Source organism: Chamaea fasciata, unplaced genomic scaffold, assembly GCF_029207755.1.
Source record: "Chamaea fasciata isolate MVZ Bird 193981 ecotype frontalis unplaced genomic scaffold, bChaFas1.0.hap1 SCAF_2, whole genome shotgun sequence".
NCBI lineage: Eukaryota > Metazoa > Chordata > Aves > Passeriformes > Sylviidae > Chamaea > Chamaea fasciata.
In genome coordinates, this window is record NW_027094087.1 from 16232453 (window position 1) to 16256129 (window position 23677).

Consider the following 23677-nt stretch of genomic DNA (forward strand, 5'->3'; position numbering starts at 1 on the left):
ACTGATCTCTGTTGGACACAGCATGGACGTGGTGGGGGAGCCATGCCCTGGTGGTGGGGGGGTACACACATCTGTCTGTCCCTTGTCACCTCTTCGATCATGTCCCACAGGGCCAAGAGGACAAGGGGACAGGGAATGTATGATGACCCACTTGGAAGGAGAAGGAAGCACCTAAGATTCATGAATGTTCGTGGTTGAAAGGAATGTCAAAAGTCAGAGGGTTTGCAAGTAATCAGAAAGTTTTATTAGTAAATTACACAGGTGGCATGGAAATTGCAGGGTACCTTTTTATGGGTGGGTTTCCCCATCCTGAAGATGGATTTCTCATTTTCTATGCAAATTAGTTATCATGCACAGTCTGTTCTTTCAGGTCTTCCTGGAAATGGGTTAGAGAGGTTTTGGGGTCTTTAGCGGTCTTAGTTCCACCCTATAGTCCATGCCCACTTCCTGCCACTCAGTCCTGTGCTTATGCTGTACTGTCTTGTGCTTATCAGCTGGACTACAACAAGGATGTTTTTCAGTGCTGCCCTATCTCACCTTGTCCTCCTTCTTCAGCCACATCTTGTTCTTTCTCATGGCGTATTGGTATCAACAGTTCTTGTTTATTACCAACAGTCCTTGCTTGACTCCTCAGCCATCCCATTATCTATGTTTGAGACATACACATTAGCTCTCTTGTGTTCTGGGAATAGAATACTCAGGAAGACTGGACTGCAGTTTATAGGGTCATTAGAGAGTGGGCTTCAGTATGCATTAGCCCCTTATAATTGAGAGCTCAAAGGGTCTCACTTTGGTGTCTAGAAGGTTGCAAGGAAGTGGGCTTTAGTCATAGTAATTTTCCATCCTTGCCACAATTTGAGTTGGTTGAAGGTTCAACGACAAAAATGCTATTCCACTTGAGTTGTTACTCAGGCAAGAAAAAGTTTCCGAGTCTGTTCATTGAAAAGCAGATGCTTGATAAACATCTGTTAGTTCCCTGGAACAGATTATGTCCAATAAGCTCATGAGGGGCTTAGCCCAGGTGTTGTTTGTGAAGGCCTAGGCCTAACAAGCATTTCTCAGGTTTTGGTGGGGCCTGGGGTGTAGCGGGGCACGTGCCTCCACAATCCAGTCCATGTCTAAACTTCTCTGGGCCTCTACAGGATGAAATAGGACTGTGGCCATGGGGACAGGCTCAGGACCCCCCAGGGGAGATGAGGCCCCACTCACTAGTAGGACAGGACAGCTTTGGGGGCTAGTGAGGACCGCTGCTTAGCTGGCACTGCAGGGCAGAGTGAGGTGTCTGCATGTGACACACCGCCAGAGTCCCCCACATGTCCCCTGACTCACTGTGGGCTTCCAGTACTCCATGCCCTGCATGTGGCCCCACACAACCCTCTCCACGTGTGACATAACCCCCATCATGTGTCCTCACCTCTGAGTGGGGGCCTGAGACCCACGCTCTCACACGCCCCCGTGGTCCCATGTGTCGCTGTACCTACACGGGAGGCCCCTGCCTGTGTTCCCCTTGGCCTCAGGCAGCCCTATAACCCTTCAACACGAGGGCTTCCATCGCTTGGACTACTGCAGGCGTCCCACAGTAGCCCACGGCCCCGCGTGTGTCCCGGTGGCCGGCAGAGCGCGCCCCCTGCAGTCCAACGTGTGTGCCGCACCCCGCCCGCCTGACGCCCCCCGGCCCGGCGGTGCCCAATGGGCAGCAGCGGGGGCGGGCGCTGCCGTTCGAATAAGAGCGGCGGCGGCCCGGGCACTGGCGGCTTCGCTCTGGTAAAGGGAGATCAGTACGAGTGGAGCCCCGGCGACCCCGGTGACGCCGAAGACGGACACGATCCCCAGCCACGGTCACGGTACGTGGAAAGCTGAGGCGGGGCGGGCCCCGGTGATTCTCCTGGCGGGTGCTCAGGGCCGCAGAGCGCGGCTGTGTCACAGGCGGGCGAGGCGCGAAACCCTCGGGCCGCCGGGCCCGACTGTGGCGCAGCCTCCGTCTCGAGCCAAGCTCAGCGGCGTCCCCTTCCCTAAGGCCGGGGAGCTCCCGGGCCGGAGCGTTGTCCCGGGCGCGTGGTTCTTCGTTTCCCGGGGCTTGGCAAAGTCGGAGCCTTCGCCAGCGGCATTCAGCCGCCGCGTTCCTGGCGGGTTCCTCTGCTGCCCCCAGCGCCGGTTTGGAAGAATCTCCTCCTTGTGCCCTTTTTGTGCCGTGCTCGGGGCAGCCCCCTCCTGCGGCCCTGAGCGGCTTCAGGCAGCCCAGAGGCTGCGGAGGTGACTTCCGAGGGTCTCCCAGACAGCAGCGAGGGGTGAGCGTCCCTTCCTCGCCCGGCACCTCCCTGGCCTAGCTGGCGACCCGTAGGTCCGGTTCCCGTTGAATCCGTGGCCGCGGGCTGTGTGAGTATCGGGGGGAGTTTTTCAGGGGTCAGCCGGGATGTGACTCCGGTCAGGCTAGAGGGAGACGTAGCATCGGGAGCCATTCCCTGCTGAGCCCCCGGCTTTTCCTGAGCTGCGCCAGGGCCGGGAGCGGGTCTGTGCCGGCCGCACCAGCTCCCCGTCACTCAGGTGCTGCCTGGGCAGGGTGGCGGCAGTGAGCGCGTCCAGGGTCGGACGATTCCCCTCCCCGTGGCGAGGCGGCGGGGGTTTGTGTGCCGTGCGCCTTTAACGAGCGCGGCCCCGGCGCGGTGACGTGGGATGGCCCAGGGCCAGGAAGGGGAACCGCCGCCTGCCAGCCCCGCCGAAGAGAAGCTCAACAACTTTTCTTTTGTGCGTGGCCGCTGGCTCCCCGGCCCTCTCTGGCTTGCCAGCGCTCATGGCGGATTAACTCCAGCGCGGCGACGACGGCCGCGCGGGCCCGGTAAGGCCCCAACAAAGACTTTCTGCCTCTTCCTTGTTTTGTTTTCCACGGGACTGGCGCGGAGGAGGGGGAGGGAGGCGGGGGCGGCGAAGCTCAGCTCGCCCAGCTCCGCCGCCCCGCCGCAGCGTAGGGCTCCCGGCCCGGCGCCCTCGCGAGCCCCCGAGGTTCGGGTCCCCGGGGCCGCGGGCGGCCGCGTCGGGCTCGCCAACATCCGGGCGCTCGGGTCGGCGGCTTCTCTCCCCCTCCGCCCCGCGCCAGCTGCGGGCCCGTCCGTGCGCGGGGGCTGCCGTGGGTCGCTTACCCAGCCTGGGTGCTTCCCGCAGCCGGACCCCCGGCCTGGGACAGCCCGGGGCCCGCGGGCGCGTCCCCCCGGCACGTCGGGAGCTCCGGAGCGCGGGCTTGCGTAACGCCGTGTTGTGACCGGAGCGGCGCAGGGGAAGGCGGGGAAGGACAATGCCGCCGCGGCCGCCGCCACCTCCGGGACTCGTAGCCCGGTGCCCACGGCCCCCCTGCAGCTGCTCTCTTCGGGGATGAGACTGGAAGGCGCTCAGGGCCTCTGGCGGACTCCCCGGCCACTTCCCGCCTGCCATCACGAATGGCACGTCCTCACCTCACGGAGGGTCGTGGCCGTTGTCTCAGATGCTCAGGGTGGCCAGTGACAGCAGTGACAAGCCAGGCTGTGACCGCGGCAGGGGCGGGTTAGCCCTGGCCGTCCAGATCTCACACCGGGCACCAGTGTGTTTGCCGACTGGTTCTGGTAAAACCCAGTTCGACGCTGGTGGCACACGGTTTTCTCTCCGAGGGTCTGCATCCCGTGCTGCACGAGTGCTTTGCCCCGTGCCTTTGGGTGGATTTTTAGGGAGAGGTGGTGGCTGTACTACCAGGTGGAGGGACAGTAGTTGCTGAGTGACCCAGCCGTGGGAGCTGAGTTTTAGCCAACTGGAGGGAGGACCTGTCGTGCTGAGGATGCCATGCTTCCCGGCTGGACTGATGGCACTGGGATCTGTGTAGTCTCCGAAGCCACCATGACTGGTTGGCTGTGCTGTGCTGTGCTGAGCAGCTGCAGATCCTGACCAGGCTCCTGGCCCGTTGTTGTGCGGGTGTCCAGGTGCAATACAGGGTGAGGAGCCCCCTTGTCATCTGGGTGACTTTTTACCTCCCAGCAGTCCCTGCCCTTGGAAGACTGCCAGGGTGGCAGTGGGGGCAGCCAGCGTGGAGGCAAAGGTTGCTGTGAAGGGGACCTGGCAGCGATCCCAGATCCCGTCAGGGCAGCTCGTTCCTGCTCCCACCCAATGCAGCGATGCCCGGCGAGCTCCCTGTGCCCCCAGCAGGTGGTTCTTTCACTAGCAGCTGTGGGAAGGGGAGCTGGCAGCGCTTCAATGGCTTGGCCACTGCCTTGCCAGGCAAGAAACATTAGTGACGTTTGGAGGCGAGAGGGAGGAAAGAAGGCACAGCAGGATAATGAGGAGCCCGAGCAGCAGTTTTCCACTGCCCCCTTGTCAGGATCCTAACCTGTGGGAGTGGACCTGGCTGCTGCTCAGCATTGCTCCACTCTCTCTGCCTGTGGGGAAGCAGAAGGATGCTGGCTGCTCCCGCACAGCTGGCCAGATGCAGGGACACATCCTCCCTTGATGGGCAGAAATGCCTGGTGCTGGGTGCAAGTGCTTTCATATTTGCAGATTCTGTGTTATCTAGGGATGTAGCTTTGAGCCTCCTATTAAGTGCCAGTAAGCTTTCTTCACAGGGTAGGTAGACAAAACAAATCCCTTTTTGCTGAGCACCAAGGACAACTCTCAGGCCCGGAAACAAACAGTGGTGGACTGAGGGGAGGAACAAGAAGGATGATACCTCACAACCTGAAGTTGTAACTGGACAATTAAACCCCAATATGCAAATGAACCAAAACTGATAAAAATGTAAGACCTTGTGACTGGGTGCGGTGGTTGGTGTGGTGTAGTGGACTCGGGGTACAGCCGTGGTCGGGCTCCTGTCCTGCCCAGGGTGGATCCTGTAGGCCTTTCAATAAATACCTATTTTATTCTCTAGCTCTGTCCAGTCTCTGTTTCAGGTCAGCCTTCCAGGCAACACACTTAGTAACATAATTGCTATACTTTACCTTTTTTATTGCCCCCCCCCCCCCCTTTCCCCCCCTTGTTGCTGTTTTTAGGTCTGGGCAGTGACCTGGCAGGCTGGCCACGATGTCTCTTCACACTGGAAGAGTTGCTGCTCTCCTCGCTTGGGTAAGTCCCCCCTTCTCTGCTGGAGGTGGGACGTGCTGCTGCCAGCACTGGCAGCTTCCGGGCACAATGCTGGGACTTGTCACAGGAGGGGTTGTGGCTGGGGCAGGTTGTAGGGTAGCCCAGTTCCTACTGTTCCTGGGCAGGTGGGTGTTTGCAGGAGAAGCCTTGCTCCCCCTTCCTGCTGAGTAACCCAAAGTGCTGGAATGGCTTGGTCTGGTTATGGAGACTGCCTGGGAGATGGAGCTGAGCTTGAAGCAGGCAGCAGGTGTCCTGTAAAGGGGCTGTTGGCTCTGTCTCACAAAGTACTGCTGTGTCCAAGGAAAAACTCATAGAATGGTTTGGCTTAGAAGGGACTTTTAAGCTCATTCAACTGGAAGGCCCTGCCATGGGCAGGGAGACCTCCCACTAGACCAGGTTACTCCAAACCACGTCCAGCCTAGCCCTGAACACTTCCAGGGATAGGGCAGCCACAGCTTCACTGGACAGTGGTCACTGGGAAGGATTTCTTTGCAATATCCCATCTAACCCTGCCCTCTGTCAGTGGGAGGCCATTCCCTCTTGTCCTGTCATTCCGGGCCTTTGTCCAAAATCCCTCTCCAGCTCTTTTGGAGCCCCTTTAGGCACTGGCAGGGGCTCTAAGGTCTCCCTGGAGCCTTCTTTTCTCCAGGCTGAACACCCCCATGTCTCTCAGCCTGTCCAGAGAAGAGGGGCTTCAGCAGCATGATAAATGGGACCTGTGCCAGACTCCCAGTGTGGAGCTGTGGGGTTCATGTTCATCTGTTCCCTTGGAAGGGGTGGTTGGAAGGGGTAGATTTACTTTCACAGCCAGACCAGGCGCTCCCCTGCACAGGTGGGTGGCACAGCACAGTGTTGTCTTGGCTTCTGCCTTCTGACTGTCCCACCCCATTTCTAGGTGAACAGCACAAAGGTTTGTCCTGATTCCTTCAGTGATCTGTCTCAGCTCCAGGACTGTAGTGTCTTTGTCAGAATTATCCACAAAATGTGAGTATGGGGAGCAGTGTGCACATTTGAAACCACACAGCTGGGTCTGGGCTGCCTCTTGGAGCCACTGCACAGCCCCCAGGAGCTAAGGGGCTTTCTTCTTGGGCAGGGTGGGAGTGGGGGTCTTGGGGTATTTATTCCTCCTCTGGCATATGAGGTGCTGGGATCTCCCATCTCCTCTGTGCCACTGCACAGCTGGGGTCTGTGTGCAGAGCTGTTGGGCCCCGCAGAGCTGCCCAGGGAATGTTGTGGTCAGGGTTCCTGTCATTTGAGATTTGTTATCACATCTGGCACTTAACATCTGGGTTCACTCCTGGCATTGAAGAAAAGACCTGAGTGCTGCTGCCAGTGGCACAGGCGTTCCTGCAGCTGCACAGATTATTAATTTCTGTTGATGCTGCTGTGGTGAGGCAACAGCCCGGCAAGTTTTCCTGAGTGGTAGCCTTGGGAACCTGAGGAAGCCTTGTATCTGGAAAGCAGTGTAAAGAATGACAGTTTCTGTCTCATGAAGTGCTTCTGTTGCCTGGGGATGTCAGGCTGCTGCTTCATATAGTGTGGTCAGGATGGAGCCTGTTTGCTCCGTCCTGGGACCTGAGGTGGCTGTGCAGGGATGGGAGGAACGGCTCCGTCAGGAATTGCGTTTGTTGCCTGGGAGCAAGGGGCAACTAAAATCTACAGGCCATAATGGGCATCAGAGGTGGAATGAAGCCTGGTGGTTAAGGAGCTGGCAAGACGAAGTGAGAGGGTGTGAGACTTCCATGCATTGCTTTCAAACCCTTCCGGTGGGAGGCTCGCTGGGAGCCTGTCTGCTATGATTACCTCCTGCGCAGGGTAAGGAGAGCCTGCCTGGAGCAGGGATCTGCCTGCAGTGGGTGGGAAGGAGCTGCCTGCACCACAGATATATTTAGTCAGACGTGGTTAATCTCCTGGGTCTGTGCTCCAGCTGGGATTAGTAGGGATCCCGGTGGCGTGTGCTCTCTAAAGAGGCCTGGCCATTGCTTGATAAAGTGGGATGGCAGCAGGGCAGCTGCCTCAGCAGCCAACTGATCTGAGGAGTTTCCAGTGGCACCAGAGGGAGTCCGTGAGGAGGAGCAAATCCTCGTGGCAACTCCTGTCCCAGGCCAGGTTCCCATTTTTGGCACCTTGGGAGTGAGAGACAGTACTGAAGCAATGCTGGTCAAGCATGATTGGTGTGGGTTTTGGGCATGCAGTTTCTGAGCTGCAGTTGGGGGACCCTTGTGGGTCCCATCCAACTCAAGATATTCCATGAACTGGTGGCTGCTCAGGAAGAGTGTAGTCGTAAATAAGTGCAGGAGGAAGCTTCAGCCTCCCCAAAATCCAGCAGGAAAAGCCCGAGGCTCCGTGCATGGACTGGCTTCTGTGATGCTTCTTGGCCGGTGGGGCCACCACCAGCTCCCTGTGCTGTGCTGGGTGCTGGGGCTGGCAGGCAGAGGAGGAAGCAGTGCTGGGGAGGTGTTGCCTGCTCACCTCCAGCTTCTCCACCAGCAGGGAGATTCCTAGGGATTCCGCCCCCACGTGGGGTGTGGTTGGCCCTGGCTCTGCTGGCCCTGGTGTGGCGGGCGGAAGGCAGAACAGTGCTCCAGAGCCAGCCCCTGTCTCAGCGAACCGTGCTGCACAAAACTCAGTGTTGGTCTAATCCATCTAGAAAGAGTTAACGCAAACCCTGCCCTCTTCCAGCCACGGGACCAAGGAGGGGGAGTCTGTGCTGGAGCAGCCATTGCCAGAGAGGATCTCCTTCATCCATGGTTTCCTGCAGAGTAAGACCCTCCGCTGGTGCTGGGGAAAGTGACTGCCCCTACTCGGTGCCCCTGACCTCTGAGGGAGTCTGGTCTCCTGTCTGCAGCCTCCCCCTCACATCAGGGTGACCCCTCCCCCACCCCACATCAGCAGCTTTCCCACAGCAGCCTGTGGAAGGGAAAGCTTCCTGATGGGAAACTTGCAGGTGGAAATCCTTGCCAGAGGCTGGGTTCAGAGCAAAGGAGGTCCTGGGTGTGAAGGGCAGGGTGCCAGTGGCTGCTCTGGTGATGCTGCCTTGGAGCAGTTTTCCTAGTTGGGTACCTGGACTCAAGCGCTTCAAATCCCAGTGGAAAACCTTTACTCAAGCAGAAATCCTGGGAGGGTAAATGGGAAGTATCTCACACTCTTGCTCAGCCTTTCCCGGAGGGAAGACAGCGTATCCCACCTCATATCCCACCCTCCAGAGATGGAACTCTCTGTTTGTGCTGATGTTGGAGGGGAGATGCCAAGGTGGGGAGGCTGGGATTTAGGGTGAGGTTCCAGAGAGGGGAATGAAGGTCGGTCAGAGTTAATGGCCAAGGCTGAACACTGGGATCTCAGCTCTGGAGCCCATCCTGCCCCATGTCCCTTTTCCCTGGGGATGCATTACAGTGCCCTCCTGTCCATGAGTGTCACTTCAGGGGAGGCAGCATGCCCAGTGGCTCCTGTATGACGACGGGGAATTCTGCTTCATGTTGCAGAGCACTGCAGGCACAAATTGGCTGCAGAAAACCTGGTCTCTGCACAGAAACTCCTGGATGGAGAGGAGCTGGTGCTGGCCAAGGTAACTGTATGGCATGTTTTAGTCCCAGACAGCACCAGTCTGTCTGTGACTGGCCTGGGGTTAGTGATGGTTTTCCTGCCTTGCTGCAGGTGGCTGTGCTGCTCCTGTATCACACCTCCATGAGTTCCAAGAATCCTGGGGACTGGAATGAATTTGACTACAAGACCCAGGTAATCCCTTTGGGATTCCTCCTCTGGATCTGGGGTGCAGGGGGAAACAGCAGTGCCTTTGGGGGAAGGTGCTCCGAGACTTGCCCTCCTGGGCCCCATTGAAAGACAGTGTGGAGTGGGCACTGTGGTGCTCACTGGGGGTTTTGGGCTATCAAAAGCTTGTGGCGACACGTTTGGGCAGCAGCACTGCCCACTGCCACACGCCTGCTGTGGTGCTGCCTGTGACCTGCAGCAGAGCCACTAACTCTGCAGCTCCTCCAACACAGGTTGAATTGGCATCCATCCTCAAATTTGTCCTGGATAACGAGGAGTGCCTGAATGAGACTCTGGAGCCATTTCTGCAGAGGAAAGGTACGTGCCGGGCCCTACTTTTCCTCCCATTTGTGCTGCTGTAGCTGCCCAGCCGTGAAGGCAGCTGCATCACCCAGATGCCCTCAGCTACAAAACAGCGCCCTGTAAACTCCAGGAGTAGGGCTGCCATAGAGCTGCTGGCTCGTCCTACTCAGCAGTACCACAGCCTTTCCCTGGAGGGGTGGAGCAGGTGAGATGCTGACAGTCTTGTGGGAGCAGAGTTGCTGGGGAAGGACTGTGGCGCCGGAGGGATGGGGATGTAGGGCAGGTTTTGGCTTCCTCCGTTGGGCTGTTCCATCCCTACTGGAATTTGTGGTTCCTGTGCCCCTGAGATTTCAGCTGCTTAGCCTCTTAGATATTAAAGATCCCAGCCTTCTTCCTTTTTATTTCCAGCGGAGCTGTCCTTGTCCAGTGTGTCCAGCAGCAGCTTTGAAGAGCGTTCCCCACTGTTCTCTCTCCCACACAAGCGAGAGGTGCGTTTCCTGGAGCTGCAGAGGATCGCCTCCTTCCCCAGCACCAGGTATGTGCCCTGGCTGCCAGGGGAAATGAGGAAAGGGGGGAGTGGGTAGGGCGGTTGGGACCCGCAGATGTAGCTGGGCTGCACGCTGAGTCCCTGGAATGCCTTGTTCTGCCTTGGTGCTGTCCTGCTGCACATTGCTCAGGCATGATGTGGGGATGGATGGTGGGGGTGAGCTTGGGCTCTAGCTGCTTTTAGAATCATGGAATCATTCAGGTTGGAAAAGCCACCTGAGAACATCAAAGTCCAACTGAGGCCCCAGCACCACCAAGGCCACCACTAAATCGTGTCTCCATGTGTCGCATCTACTTTTTTTTTTTTTCTCTTCAACCATGGGAACTCCACCAGTGCCATGGGTAGTCTATGCCGTGGCTGGACAACCCTTGCAGAGAAGGAATTTTCCCAGTATCCAGGCTTAACGTCCCCTGGCACAACCTGAGACCATTTCCTCTTGTCCTATCCCTTGTTATTTGGGAAAAGAAACCAACACTCAACTGGCGCTATCCTCCTTTCAAGGAGTTGTAGAGATTAAGAAGGAGCCACCTGAGCCTCCTTTTGTCCAGTCTGAGCCTCCCCAGCTCCCTCCGCTGCTCCTCATCAGACTCATGCTCCAGACCCTTCCCCACCTCTGCTGCCCTTCTCTGGACACACTCCAGCACCTCCATGTCTTTCTTGTGAGGGGTCCGGGACTGAACCCAGGAGTGGAGGTGCCTCACAGTGCCCAGCACAGGGGGGCGGTCACTGCTTCAACCCTGTGGGGTCACACTGTGGGTGACACCAGCGGGGATGCCCTTGGCCACCTGGGCATGCTGGTGGTGGATTTTGCCCAGCACTTAAAGGTTGATGTTAGTACAGGCAAGAGGAGGAGCATGGCCTTTCTGCTCAAGTGATGTGGCATCAAAGTTATTCCTGTGAATCTGATGCCAAAATGGGTTTTGCTTTTTTATGTTCTTCATATTTTCTTCATATATTCGTAGCTCTCTAGACTGTTACTGTATACTTGTATAGTTCCTATCTGTCTCCAGTATTTTTCCTACCCTGATAGACAGAAAGACAAAACACATTCCAAAGACCCTATCCTAATCAAGGATCTTTTGGGAACCAAGGATGTGCCACCCTCCCAAGACACTTTCCCATAAGGGACTAGCAAAAGAGGGTCTTCAGAAGAGGGTTGAACCAGCAGGGGGAGGAACCGATGCCTTTAAAATGTAGGAACAAAACTACACACCTAGAAAACAAATTTAATATAGGAGGCAATATAAAAGCTGGTTTTTCGTCGGAGGCATCTGAGGACATTTTTCCATATTTGCCCCTGGAGGCCTCTGATTAAAGACCAGCTTTTATATTGCCTCCTTTATTGAAGTTGTCTTGTATGTGTGTTGTTTTGTTCCTAGATTTTTAAGGCAGCAGTTCCTTGGGGAGCCAGGCAAGAGAACCTGCCCCAGAGATGGGGGTAGCAGAGTGGGTCTGGCTGCATGGGGCCTGTGCTGGCTCCGGATAATGCAGCTCTGTGTGTGTGTCTCCCTGCAGCCTGCCCAGCACTCCGTCTTCGCCCATGGGGGACATCATGCAGACCCCCCAGTTTCAGCTGCGGCGGCTGAAGGAGCAGCTGGCTTTTGAGAGAGAGAACCGGGAAGAGCTGGAGGTGGAGGTGGTGGAGAATCAGAAGCTCATCATGGAGAAGGGTCAGTCACTGGCAGGGTGTCTTGGGCTGCAGGGAGGGGTCTGTGGGGCAGAGATCTCCCCTTGTTTCTCTGAATTTTCTGTTGTGACCCCACCACAACTCTGCTCATGCATGGTTCATCCTGCCAGGCTGCAGGTGAGACTCCAGCTTTCTTCTTCCGTCTTGTGTTCCCTTATACATCCTGGGCAACAAAAGCCATGACTGAAGCAACACCTATGCTGAGCCGCAGCGCTGGTAGCCTGGCTCTTTGATCTTCTGCTGTAGAGGGCTTCTGTGCAGAAGTGCTGTTGTGGGGGCTTCAGGTGACAGGAAAAGTTGGTAACGGGCCCTTTCTTGCCCCTTCCCCAGATGCTCAGATCACCACGATGCAGCAGCAGATGGATCGCCTGGCAAAGCTCCATGAGAAGCAAGCTGAGAACCAGGTGGAGCCCAGAGAAATGGAGGAGCTGAGGGAGAAGAACGAGAGGTAATCCTCCAGGAACATGCACTCCTTCCTCCTAGGTGGGACCTTGTCACTCCCACATCCCCAGGCCCTGTGTTGTCTGTCTCTTCCCTAGCTGCGCATGAATTGGGAGAAAGCAAACCTTGTTCTTGTTCCTCTGCTTCTGTGCCCTGGGGAGGAGACAGCAGGCACAGAATCAAGAAGGGGTCTGGGTTGGAAGGGACCTTAAAGCTCATTTATCTGGAACACCCTGCCATGGGCAGGGACACCTTCCACTAGACCAGGTTGCTCCCAGCCACATCCAACCTGGCCTCGAGCACTTCTAATGATGGGGCAACCCACAGCTTCTCTAGACAACTTGTGCCAGGGCCTCACCACCCCTCTCAAGGAAGAATTTCTGCCCAATATCCAATCTAACCCTGTCCTCCGTCAGAGGGAGGCCATTCCCTCTTGTCCTGTCGCTCCAGACTCTTGTCCAAAGTCTCTCTTCAGCTGTCTTGGAGCCCCTTTAGGTACTGGAAGGTGCTCTGAGGTGTCCCTGGAGCCTTGTCTACTCCAGGCTGAACACCCCCGGGTCTCTCCTAGCCTGTCTCCAGAGCAGAGTGGCTCCGGCAGCCCTCGGAGCATCTCCTCTGGACTTGCTCCAGCAGCTCCACATCCTTGTGATACTGGGGTCCCCAGAGCTGGAGGCAGCTGTGCAGGTGAGGTTTCAGCACAGAGGAGCAGAATCCCCTCCTTCCTTGCTGCCCACTCTGTGGGATCAGCCCAGGACACGGCTGTGCCACCATCACACTGCCTGTGCCCTCAGGGCAGTTATGGCCTGCAGCCCATTTTTATTGCAGTGGGCAGAGATCCAGCCCCAAACCATGCAGCCTGTTCTAACAGCCCACTGTTAACCCAAACCCTGCATGGGAGCAGCCATTCCTGTTAGGTGAAAAGGGTGTGCTGTCCGTGTGGGTCTCACCTGGCCTGGAAAAGGGTAAGCTTTCAGGGTAGTCCTGGAACTCCTGACTCCAGCCCCTATTCCCGGTCTTTTCTTTGATCCCATGTACTGGGCTTTGTCACACACTTGAAATCACCTGTCACACTGTGTCCTCTGTCCCTGTGCAATTGTTTACTCAGGAAGGCTGCCCAACCTCCACTGGAAGTGCCGTGTCTTTTTTGTCCTTTCCTCACTTACTTCCCTTTGCGGGGGCGTGGTTGGAGTCCCACAGCTGCCTCTGCTCTCAGTTTGGAGCAGTTGGGCTTCTGCAAAGCACAAACACTGCTTTGCTCTGCTCTGCTTTGCCGCCTGTTGGGACCCAGTTTTAGAACTGGATTGATGGTAGAGTCACAGCAAGGCATGGAGGTCCCTTGGAACCTTTGGTTTCCTTGGCAATATCCAGCAGCACCGATCGCTGGCGATATCCTTGCCAGCCGCCAGCATGCACCCCTCCTTCAGCACCTCCTTTCCCACAGCCTGGTGGGGCGCCTGCATGAGGCCTTCAGGCAGTGCCAGGACCTGAAGACTGAAAAAGCCCAGATGGACCGAAAAATCAACCAGCTCTCCGAGGAGAATGGGGATCTTTCCTTCAAGGTATGGGGTGCAGTGCCTTCTCCATGTCCCCATAGCCCGGTTGGTTGTGGTGGAACCCAGGAGGGAGGATTTGATGGCAGTGCCTGATGCTGGGATGTTTATGGTTCTGCTAATGCCTTCTTTGACCCAGCAACCAAGCCTGCCTCGGGCTCTGGATCCTGATCCAAATAGGAACTGTGGTGGGGGAATGGGGACTGGGTGGAGCTGCTTGCATGTGGTGAGCACCCAGAACCCAGGATGCCCATGTGTGCTGCAGCTCTTGGGAATGGGGAGTAGGCAGAGCCCTGGACCACAAAAGTGCACTCTGACTCTCTTCTGGACTGGATGGATTTTCACTTGGCAGCTGCGGGAGATTGCCAGCAATATGGTCCAGCTGCAGCGAGCCCTGAATGAGCTCTCGGAGGAGCACAACAGTGCCATGGCACAGTCGCAGGAAAAGCAGCGACAGCTGGAGAAGGAGCTGCATACTGCCCTGCAGGATAAGGTGAGGGGGCCTGGGGAGTGGTGGGTAGCCCCCCATACCCCCCCCCCATCTGGGGACATGCCAACTGCAAGCAGGGTGCAGCAGCCAGGAGCCTGCTGCCCATTTGTGCCAGCACATAGGGAGAAGCTGTGGAACTGTCAGCTGCCATGGGAAGCCTCTCCGTATTCCTAGGAAGGGTTCCCCATGGTGGGTCAGGCTGCTGTCCTGGCAGTGGAGAGAGACAAAGCTGCTGGAAAAGCATGGTGCCAGTACTGACTGGGTGACTGTGCCTCTCCTTGGTTGATGGACTCTTCTGTCTTGCACCATGCTCAGTCCCATCTCTGTCCCCAGAAATGCTCAGAAGAGAAAATCGAGATTCTGCAGGGAAAGATTTCTATGCTGGAGGAGCATCTGGCCAAGCTGGAGGAGTGCAGCACCCAGGAGAAGGGAGAAGTCATGGGGGACATTTTGAAGGTACTTTGGGGCTCCTGCAGCAAGGGCTTGGATGGTAAGCTAGTGCAGTTGGAGAGAGCAGCAAGTGGCAGGAGATGCATGGCAAAGCCATGTGGGGCAGAGCCTGCTGCTCTCTGCTGCTGGATAGGGGATGTAGGGCTGAGCACTCTGGGAGAGCCCCTTTTGGGCTGAATTTGCAAGTACTGCTTGCAGGGAGCTGATGGCTTCCCCAGCCTCCCACAGCATGAATTGCTTGTGAAGGGAGCATCTCCTGCATGGTGAGAAGAAGGCGTTTGGTCCATGGGAGCAGAGTGGCACAAAGCTGAGGGGAAAGCAAGGTGCACTGGGGGTGTGATGGGAGAGGAGGCAGGCACTGGACAGCTCCCAGTGGGATGCAGCACGTGGGGCTCTGCTGAGCATGTTGGCTACAGCTTGAGGAGCACCTAGGCGTGCATGTTTTGTCCCTGTAGTAGTCTGGTGTTAGCTGGGCATCAGGTACCCACCAAGCCCCACTATCGCTCCCCTTCCCAGCAGGACAGGGGAGAGAAAATCAGAATGGAAAAGTGCTAGTGGGTTGAGATAAGGCAATTTACTAAAGCAAAAAAGGAAAAGTGAAAGTTTGTGTGCATAAGCAAAGGGTAAAAATAATCTCCACTTCCCATCAGCAAGTGATGTCTAGACACTTCCTGGGAAGCAGGGCTTCAGCATGTGGAGTGGTTGCTCCAGAAGGGAAACACTAAAATGGTGAATGTCCAATATCCACCATTCTTCTTACATCCCTTAGGTTTTATATTTGTGCTGACATCATATGGTGTGGAATATCCCTTTGGCTAATTTGGGTCACTTGTCCTCATTGTGTCTGCTCTCAGGATGTTGGCCGCTCCCAGTCCCTTGCTGGGGAGGGGGAATATTGAGAGTTCATTTTCCCTTAGAAGCTTTCAGAGTGCTGTGCTTTGTGTTGGTAGCTGGAAAGGTGTTGGTAACACACCAGTAGTTTTGGCTTCTGCTGAGCAGCACTCTTTCTGTATCACTCAGACCCAATACAGTCTCCCATCTCTTCTCTTTGCCAGCTGGAGGAGCTGAAGCAGGAGGTGTCCAGCCTCACGGCCAAAGGAGTGCGGCTGGAGGAGGAGAAGCAGCAGCTGGACAGCCTTGTCACCAGCCTCCAGAACTCCCTCTCTGAGAGCCACCGGGCCCGAGAGAGGCTGAAGCAAGATCTGCAAGCACAGGCTGCTGAGGGCCAGGCTGAGCAGCTGGCTGCCCTCAGTGCCCAGCATGAGCAGACCCTGCGGGAAAGGGACTCTGCCCTGCAGCAGCTCCAGCAGGCCAACGCATCCCTAAGCAGCCAGCTGCAGGCTGTGGACAAGGAGAAGGCTGCACTGAGCCACAAAGTCGGCAAACTGGAAGCCCAGATCCTGGAGCTGGGTGTCCAACGGCAGCAGGGAGAGGCAGCAGAGGCACTGAAAGCCCAGCTGCAGGAGCTGGAGGGCAGACTAAAGGAGAGCCAGCAGAGGCTGGCCGAGAGGGAGAAGCTGGCCCGGGAGAACAGCTGCCTGCAGGAGCAGCTGCTCTTCCTGGAGGAATCCTTGCGGAACACTGAGGGTATATTGGAGGACGAGAAGAGACGGGCAGCTGAGTGCCTGGAGGGCAACCTGGCCAGGATTGCTGAGCTGGAGGCGGAGAGACAGCAGCTGATTCAGGACCGAGAGGCAGCTCTGCCGAAGCAGGGTGAGGAGCTGGCCACACGCCAGGTGCTGGAGGAGAGCCGGGAGCAGCCCATGGGAGCCTCTCCTGCTGCCCAAGGGGAGGATGAAGAGTGCAGGCGGCTGAAGGAGGAAATGCAGGCGCTGAGCCAGGAGCACAGCCGGGCCTGCCAGCAGCTGCAGGCTGAGCAGGAGAAGGTGGCTGTGCTGGAGGCCCAGGCAGAACAGCTGGCTGGCCTCCAGGCTGACCTGTCCAGCACTCAGGCATGGGCAAAGCAAAAGGAGAGCGAGGAGCAGAAGCTGAGGGCTGAGATTTCCTCCCTGCAGGAGAAGATGGCTGTGACAGAGCAAACGGCAGCCCAGCGTGTGGCCAAGCTTGAGGCGGATGCCCAGAGAGCTGCTGAAGCACTGGAGGGAGTCTCCCAGCAGCTCTCCCAGGAGAAGCTCAAATCCAAGGAGTTGGAAGGCACCATAGATCAGCTGCGGATTGCAGAGAAGGAGCTGGCATCCCTCCGCTCTGCTGTACAGGAGAAGGAGAGCTGGAAGGAGCAAGTGTCTCAGTGTGTCCATGAGATGGAGAGGAAGAACAGCCTCATCAGCAGCCTGGAACATGAGGTCTCCATCCTCCGTCGCCAGGTGACAGAGAAGGAAGGGGAGAGCAAGGAGCTGAAACGCCTGATCCTGGCTGAGTCAGAGAAGAGCAAGAAGCTGGAGGAGAGGCTGCGGGTGCTGCAGACAGAGATGGCCACCGCAGCCTCCCGTGCAGCTGAGAGGTGCTCACTGATGAAGGTGGAGGTGCAGCGGTGCCAAGAAGAGATGGAGAAGCAGCGGATGACCATCGAGGCCCTGAAGAGGGACCGCCATTGCCAGAGTGAGCGGGAGGATGAGCTGCGGCAGGAGGCAAAAGTCTGCCAGGACAAGTGCCTACAGAAGGAGCAGCTCCTGGCTGCCCTGCAGCAGGAGCTGGACAGCGCTCAGGCTGAGCGTGCCTCCCTGGAAAGCCAGCACCACCAGGACCTGGAGCAGAGAGCAAAAGCCATGTCCACACTGCAAGCCGAGCTAGCACAGGCCAAGCTGGAGGCGGCTGAGGTGCCGTTGCTGCGGGAGCAGTTGGCGGAACAGAACCGAGCCATTCAGCAGCTGCAGGCTGAGGCAGCAGAGGTGGGGACACAGCTGGCAGGGCTGCAACAGGTCAATGCTCAGCTGGCCAAGGAGAACCAGGGGCTCAGCAAGAGCCTGGCCAAGGAACTGGGCCAGGCCAGGGAACGGCACACACAGGAGCTGGAGCAGCTGCGGGCAGCGTCTGAGAAGCTGGTGACCAGCAGCAGGCAGGAGGCTAAGGAGACAGCACAGAAGCTGGAGGACCTGAGTAAGGAGTATGAGAGCAGCAAAGCAGCAGCCCTGGAAGAGAGGAAGAAACTCCTGGAAGCGAAGCAGAGATTGACAACTCAGGTAGAGGTTCCGCTCCCAGCAGGAGGACTGTGGCTGGGGAAGCCCTCCTGGAAAAAGGGTGTTCAGCCTTCTGCACACCCCTGAATCCATGTCCTGCTCAGCACAGGGACTGGGGATGTCGGACACATTCCTGGGTGTGAAAGAGACTGTCACATTGATGAGCAGTAGCTGAGAGAGTTGGGGGGGCTAAGCCTGGAGAAAAAGAGGCTTGGGGGGGACCCTCTCTCCCCTGAAAGCGTGAAACAGCTCCCTGAAAAGAGGGTGCAGCCAGATGGGGGTCTCCCAGGTAACTTGTTTTCCCAGTTAACAAATGACGTGACAATAGGAAATGGTTTCAAGTTGTGCCTGGGGAGGCTTAGGTGGGATATTAGGAAGAAATTCCTTCCCTGAAAGGGTTGTCCAGCCAAGGCACAGTCTGCTCAGAGCAGTGGTAGAGTTCCTATCCGTGGAGTGATTTAACAGACATGTGGATGTGGCACCTGAGGGCATGAATTAGTGGTGGTCTTGGCAGTGCTGGGGGAATGATTGGACTCAATCTCAGAGGGCTTTTCCAACCTAAATGATTCCATGATTCTATGAAAAACAGCCTGTGTGCCAGCTGTGTACTCACCTCTACCTTTTGTGCTTGAGGTGGAGCAGCTGGAGATAATCCAAAAGGACCAAACTAAGCAGGTAACACACACCAGGTGTTGGCTGCTCAGTGACAGTGCACAGCCCTCCTTATTTGTCACTTCACACTGGAGCCACCCTCTTTTGTGAACTGTTCACAATATGCACCCAGCCATGGGCCACTTGGTTCCAGGTCTCTGGGCACCTGCACCTCCAGGGGGTAGCAATTGGGGTTCCATTCTGCCACCTGCCCCCTCACATTGGTGCCTGCAACTTGGCATGGCTTCTCGCATGCCCCATGGCTGCACACGCAACAAGTGGCTGCTAGGAGCATCCAGAGATTCTCTGGAATCAGTGGACTGTCAGTGCTGTGGTGGCTTCCCCTCCCACCTTTAACCGAGGCCCAGCCCTTGGCACAACTGGTAGGAACAGCTGCACTCAGACAGCATGGTCCAGATGTGGCTAGAGCAGCATTGATCTCAGATGTGGTAGGAATTAGCACTTGGGAAACAATGCAGGAAAAGCCCAGTTTCCCTGTCCAGTCCCAGCCAGAGCTACTCAGGACACTGCGGAGGCCTTGTGGCTATGACCAGGGGGTTGGGGGCTCTTCAAGCATCCCCTGGAGCAGGGAGAGCCTGGCCAGGCCAGAACTTGCAGCAGCCATCTACCTGTGTCAGGAGTGCTGGATGACTTGTGGGACTCCAGGTTGCAAGCCCTGGGGCACTGGGAACTTAAAATAGGCTTTGCTTCCAGCACATGCTGCTCCTTATGCTTGGGTAGTTCCAACCAGTCTTGCTGTAAGGACTAACATGGGGTGACTGTCATCTTGCCATGTCCTGGGATCTTCCTTGGCAGTGGGTGGTGCTGAATAGTTGCCCTGTGGCAGGAAATCTCTTTGTCGTGCCCTAGAGCTGGCTAGAGAGGAGGGGATGTGCTCCTCCACAGGAAGATTGTAGCTTTGTGCCTGAAGCTGGTCTCACCAAGCCACGTTCTTCCAGGTGGAGGAGCTGAATAAAAAGCTGACTCAGCATGAGAAGGCCACCTGGACCCAGCAGCAGAGAGTTAAGGTAAAGAGGGACCAAAAACCTGGGAGCTGAACCCTGGAGCTGTTGGTGCTGCCAGGGGACTCACCTGGGTTGACTCTAAGCCAGTCTCTTCCCTGCCCACAGGCACTCGAAGGGGAGCTGCAGGCAGCGGTCGCCAGCCATCAGGAGAAGGTGGCAGAGCTGCAGGTGCAGCTCACCCAGAAGGAGCAGGCAGCTGAGTACTACAAAGGGCAGGTGTGCTGGGGGCTAGCATGGCCCTACTGTCCCTGACACTGCTGGAAAGCTTGACAGGATTCCTCTGCTTTATGTCCTAGATGGAGAAGGCAAAAAGTCATTATGATGCCAAGAAGCAGCAGAACCAGGAGCTATTAGAGAAGCAGGAACTCAGCAAGTTCCAGGTGATGACTGCCACAGTAAAGGGACAGGAGACTTCCTGCCAGAGTATGGCTGACCAGAGCACTGATAGCCTCGATGAGGCACAGCTGCTCAGCTCCACCAGGTACCAGATTAATCTGCTGCCAGCACCCCAAAAATCCACTGTTCCTGATGGCCTGAAGCCTGCTGGTGCTACCCTCGTCCCCTGTCTCTGCAGGAAGGCTACCAGCTCTCAGTTGGAAGTCTCAATGGAGCCATCAGACAGTGAAGAGTCACTGCTGTCTCAGCGGCTGCCCCAGACGAAGTCATCCCTGGAGAGTCTCTACTTTACCCCCATCCTCTGTGAGACGCCGTCACAGCAGGAGAGTGGCGCCAACTTCCCGGGTGACTTCTCGCTCAACTCCGGCTGCAAGACACGCTCAGCCCGGCGCCGCACTACCATCAACATCACCATGACAGATGTGAGCAGGGGGGCCCTGCTGGGGCAGGCAGGGATCAGGAGCAGCACTGCAGAGGGACCCAGCATGCTGGGAACTGGAAAGCTGAACATGACCTGTCAATGTACACTGGCATCCTAAAGTCCAGCCATGTCCTCGGCTGATCCCCAGCACAGTGGGGAGTGGGGCAAGGTGGGGATTCTGCCCCTCTGCCCCACTCTGATGAGACCCCACCTGCAGAGCTGCTTCCAGCTCTGGGTCCCCCGACATCAGAATGACATGGAGCTTCTGGAGAGAGGACAGAGGAGGTCACAGAAGCTCTCCAAGGGCTGAAGCCCTTCTGCTCTAGAGATAGGCTGAGAGAGAGGAGGGTGTTCAGTCTGGAGGAGAAGGCTCCAGGGAGACTTTAGAGCCCCTGCCAGTGTCTGAAGAGGCTCCAAGAGACCTGAAGAGGGACTATTTACAAGGGCCTGGAGAGACAGGACAAGGGGGAGTGGCTTCCCATTGACAGAGGGCAGGGTTAGATGGGATATTGGGCAGAAATTCTTCCCTTGAGGGTGGCAAGGCCCTGGCACAGGTTGCCCAGAGAAGCTGTGACTGCCCCATGCCTGGAAGTGTTCAAGGCCAGGTTGGATGGGGCTTGGAGCAACTTGGTCTAGTGGAAGGTGTCCCTGCCAAGGGAAGTGGGGGGGTGGAAGGAGATGAGCTTTAAGGTCCTTTCAGCCTAAACCCATCTGTGATCCCCTCTTCTCTGGATTTTTCTCTCCCAGAAACAGGCGCAGTCTGAGGAACTGGTCAGCGTCAAGAACACCCCATTGGCTCACTCCACAAGAACCTCTTCCCCTGCTAAGAGCCGTCTGCGCTCGGGTGCCTCCACCCGTTCCCTCACCAGCTTCCCCTCCCAGGATACTCTTGTGAAGCTGGAAACCTCCTCCCCAGAGAAGACCTCTAGCAAATCAGGACTGTTGGGCCTCCCTGGGTACCGGCCAGTCACCCGTAGCTCCCTGCACTTGCAGCGGACCAGCATCTCCAGCCTTGGTGTGTGTGGGCAGGGTAGGCACGTGGACTGCTGCCTGTGGGTTTCTGTCCTGGCTTGGGGGACTCAGGTCTTACCTGGGACCCCCCTCATCCTTCCTTGCTTTGGATTTAGGCCGGAGCACCATGAACCTGGGCACGTGCCAGGATGAGCCAGAGCAGATGGATGACTGGAACCGCATTGCAGAGCTGCAGCGGCGGAACCAGGCCCGCCCCCCCCATCTGAAGACCAGCTACCCCCTAGAGAACATGGTATGGGGTGGGAGGGGGAGGTCAGGCAACCCCTTCTCCAGAGCTAGGGCTTGGATGGAGGTCTGGGAACAGACAGTGCCCCTCAGTGACATCCCCACATCCCATCCCCAGCCCTCCACCTCCTCGGGAACCATCACGGATGAGGACGTGAAGATGGGGGACCCAGAAGAGACGCTGCGACGTGCCAGCATGCAGCCCTCCCAGATCATCGCCGCCGGCAGCGACGCAGGCAGCCAGGGCAGCACACAGGCCAGCAGCATCACTACCCGGCAGCGGAGGAAGCGCCTCTCAGAGGAGACCCTCCAGGGCCCTGACACCCCCCCGGTGAGCTCAGCCCAGTCCCCCATTGCAGCATCCTACTGGGAACAACAGATGTTCCAGGTTTTGAGGGAGCTGCTGTGGCCCTGTGGGTAACATCCCCATGTGCCATATGTTCCCACTGATCCTGGATCCCAGTGCTCAGTGTTCCCAGTATCCAGTGGTGTGTCTAGTACTCATGAGGCTCCCAGTGTTGGCAAGGAGACCATTCCAGAGGCGAAGGACTGAGCCTTCTGCCTTCCCCGGGCACTGCTACCCTTGCTCCCATGCCCTCCCCCCACCCCCTTGGTTCCCTCATTGCTGCCAGCCCCCCAGCAGGGTGACCACCAGGTGACCGTACTAGCCAGTCCCCTGTTTTCCAGTCCAAGAAGCCAACCAGCTGCTTCCCACGGCCCCAGACCACCCAGGACCGCAGTGAGCAGAGCAGCTCTGAGGTCAGTCAAGAGAGTCAGCAGCCAGCCACACAGGTAAGCTTCAGAGGGAAAAAGAGGGAGCAGGAGGGACCCCTCTGTCCTGTCCCACCCTGAGCTAATGGCCCTGCCCATCCTCTGCAGGCTCAGAGGCGCCAGTCGGTGGCGTTCAGCATCCTCAACACCCCCAGGGAGCTGGGGAGACGCCTGCTGCGCCGGGCAGTCAGGCGGAGGAGCTCTCCCACACCCTCCACCAGCAGCGGCATCCGCCGTTCATCCCGCATCGCCACTGCCGAGTCCCCCAGGGGTAAGGTAGGTACTGCCTGACCCCCTGGGCACGCTTCTGAGCTCATGCTCACCCCAGTGCCCCCAAGCCCTGCCTTGGGTTCATACAGGCTGTGGGGAAAAGGGGGACTATCCCTGGGGTGCCATGGCAACAGCAGGTCCCAACATGGGGCCCTGCTTGTGTTCATGGTCCCTAACCTCCTGTCTTCGCTCTGTCCTTTCCAGGCCAGTCGCCAGTCACGCAAGGACAAGCAATCCTGAGGTTTCCCCAGTCCCCACATTGCTGGCTCTACCCCAGCCCCCACCTGCACCCCCTCACCTCTCCCTGTCTCTCCAGGGCCCAGGAGCACTGAGGGGGAACAGGTGGGGCCGCCCACATGACTGCCTTGCATATCCCACTGATAACTGTGGGGGTGCCCGGGGCATGGCAAGGCCCCCTTGCCCTTCCTGCACCCACTGTCACCCTAAACCCTTCTGGGACCCAAGGCAAGGGGATGCACAGGGATTGAGGGCTAGAAACACACAGGAGTGCAGGGGCTGGCACCAGGCTGTGGCTGGAGGGGCTGAGCTCTCCCCAGGGATATCCTGCAGCTCCAGTTACAGGGACAGAGGTGAAACTTAGCACCCCTAGGGCCACCACCATTACTCCCTCTGTGTGAGACTCCCCCAACTGCCCTCCCCCAACTCCTGCTCCTCCCTGGGAAGCTGAGGCAGCATTTCGAAATGTTTCTACTTGTAAATAAAGTGTATTTTTAACTGCTCTGGGGCTCCTGGCTTCCTCCTCCTACAGTCCACATGGAACCCTTATCAGGGCTTGAGGGGAGAAAAAGCATGACCTCCTCGTCCTATCACCATCCCCATGAACTACACAGTTCAAGGCAGGATGCTCACCCAGGGAACCTGCTGTAGCACCAAGCAGTCATAGTGCAGATTTCCCATCTTTCTTCTTTTTTCTCTTTTAACTTATTCTTCTCCAGTAGCGACTCCTGCCATTACAGTGCTTCAAACCCCACCAAATCTGGCCACGGAGGTGGAAGTGCCTTCTCCATCCTCACATCAGCCTTGCCAGAAATGTCCAGGGGCTGCAGCGTCTCTGCCCCCTGGAGTACTGCAGCTTCAGCCCCTAGGGGTGGTGACACAGGGTTTGTCCCCAGCTCTGCTGTCCTGCTGCAGGCACTGGGGGGAGAGGGCATCACCCTCATGTCTCCCCGAAGCTGCTGGCATGCTGCTCCACCTCTGCCAGGCCAAAGGGCAGCTGGCAAATGGGGCAGGACACCCAGGCATCAGGGGACAAGAAAGGCCAGACTGTGGTGGGGTCTTCTCCACAGTGGGAGGCGTCTGCGGGGAGCAGATCCAGCAGGAAGCAGCCTGTGGAAAGGGAAGGTGATGTGGTTGTCACAGACTCACAGTGGTGTTGGGATGATACGGGGTTTGGACTGA

General features: G+C 57.3%; 1 protein-coding gene across 4 annotated transcripts; it reads left to right on the plus strand.

The window, feature by feature from the left end:
- The first annotated feature begins 94 nt into the window (after window positions 1–94).
- On the plus strand, window positions 95–22997 carry NUMA1 (nuclear mitotic apparatus protein 1). 4 transcript variants are annotated; one of them, XM_066209171.1, is made up of 25 exons: window positions 95–1844; window positions 5004–5076; window positions 5990–6078; window positions 7777–7856; window positions 8577–8659; window positions 8749–8829; window positions 9096–9180; window positions 9574–9700; window positions 11228–11382; window positions 11730–11847; window positions 13282–13399; window positions 13743–13883; window positions 14214–14336; window positions 15386–17470; window positions 18101–18142; window positions 19078–19146; window positions 19249–19359; window positions 19440–19624; window positions 19718–19961; window positions 20708–20990; window positions 21088–21224; window positions 21336–21548; window positions 21905–22009; window positions 22097–22264; window positions 22463–22997. In XM_066209171.1, exons 2-25 carry the CDS (start codon window positions 5035–5037, stop codon window positions 22496–22498), a joined length of 4920 nt encoding a protein of 1639 aa, XP_066065268.1. In that variant the 5' UTR covers window positions 95–1844; window positions 5004–5034; the 3' UTR covers window positions 22499–22997. The 4 variants fall into 4 exon arrangements, with proteins under 4 accessions (XP_066065268.1, XP_066065260.1, XP_066065275.1 ...); XM_066209163.1 differs by lacking the exon at window positions 95–1844 and adding an exon at window positions 2228–2836; XM_066209178.1 differs by lacking the exon at window positions 95–1844 and adding an exon at window positions 2231–2836 and having other exon boundaries at window positions 20708–20975.
- Window positions 22998–23677: the final 680 nt, after the last annotated feature.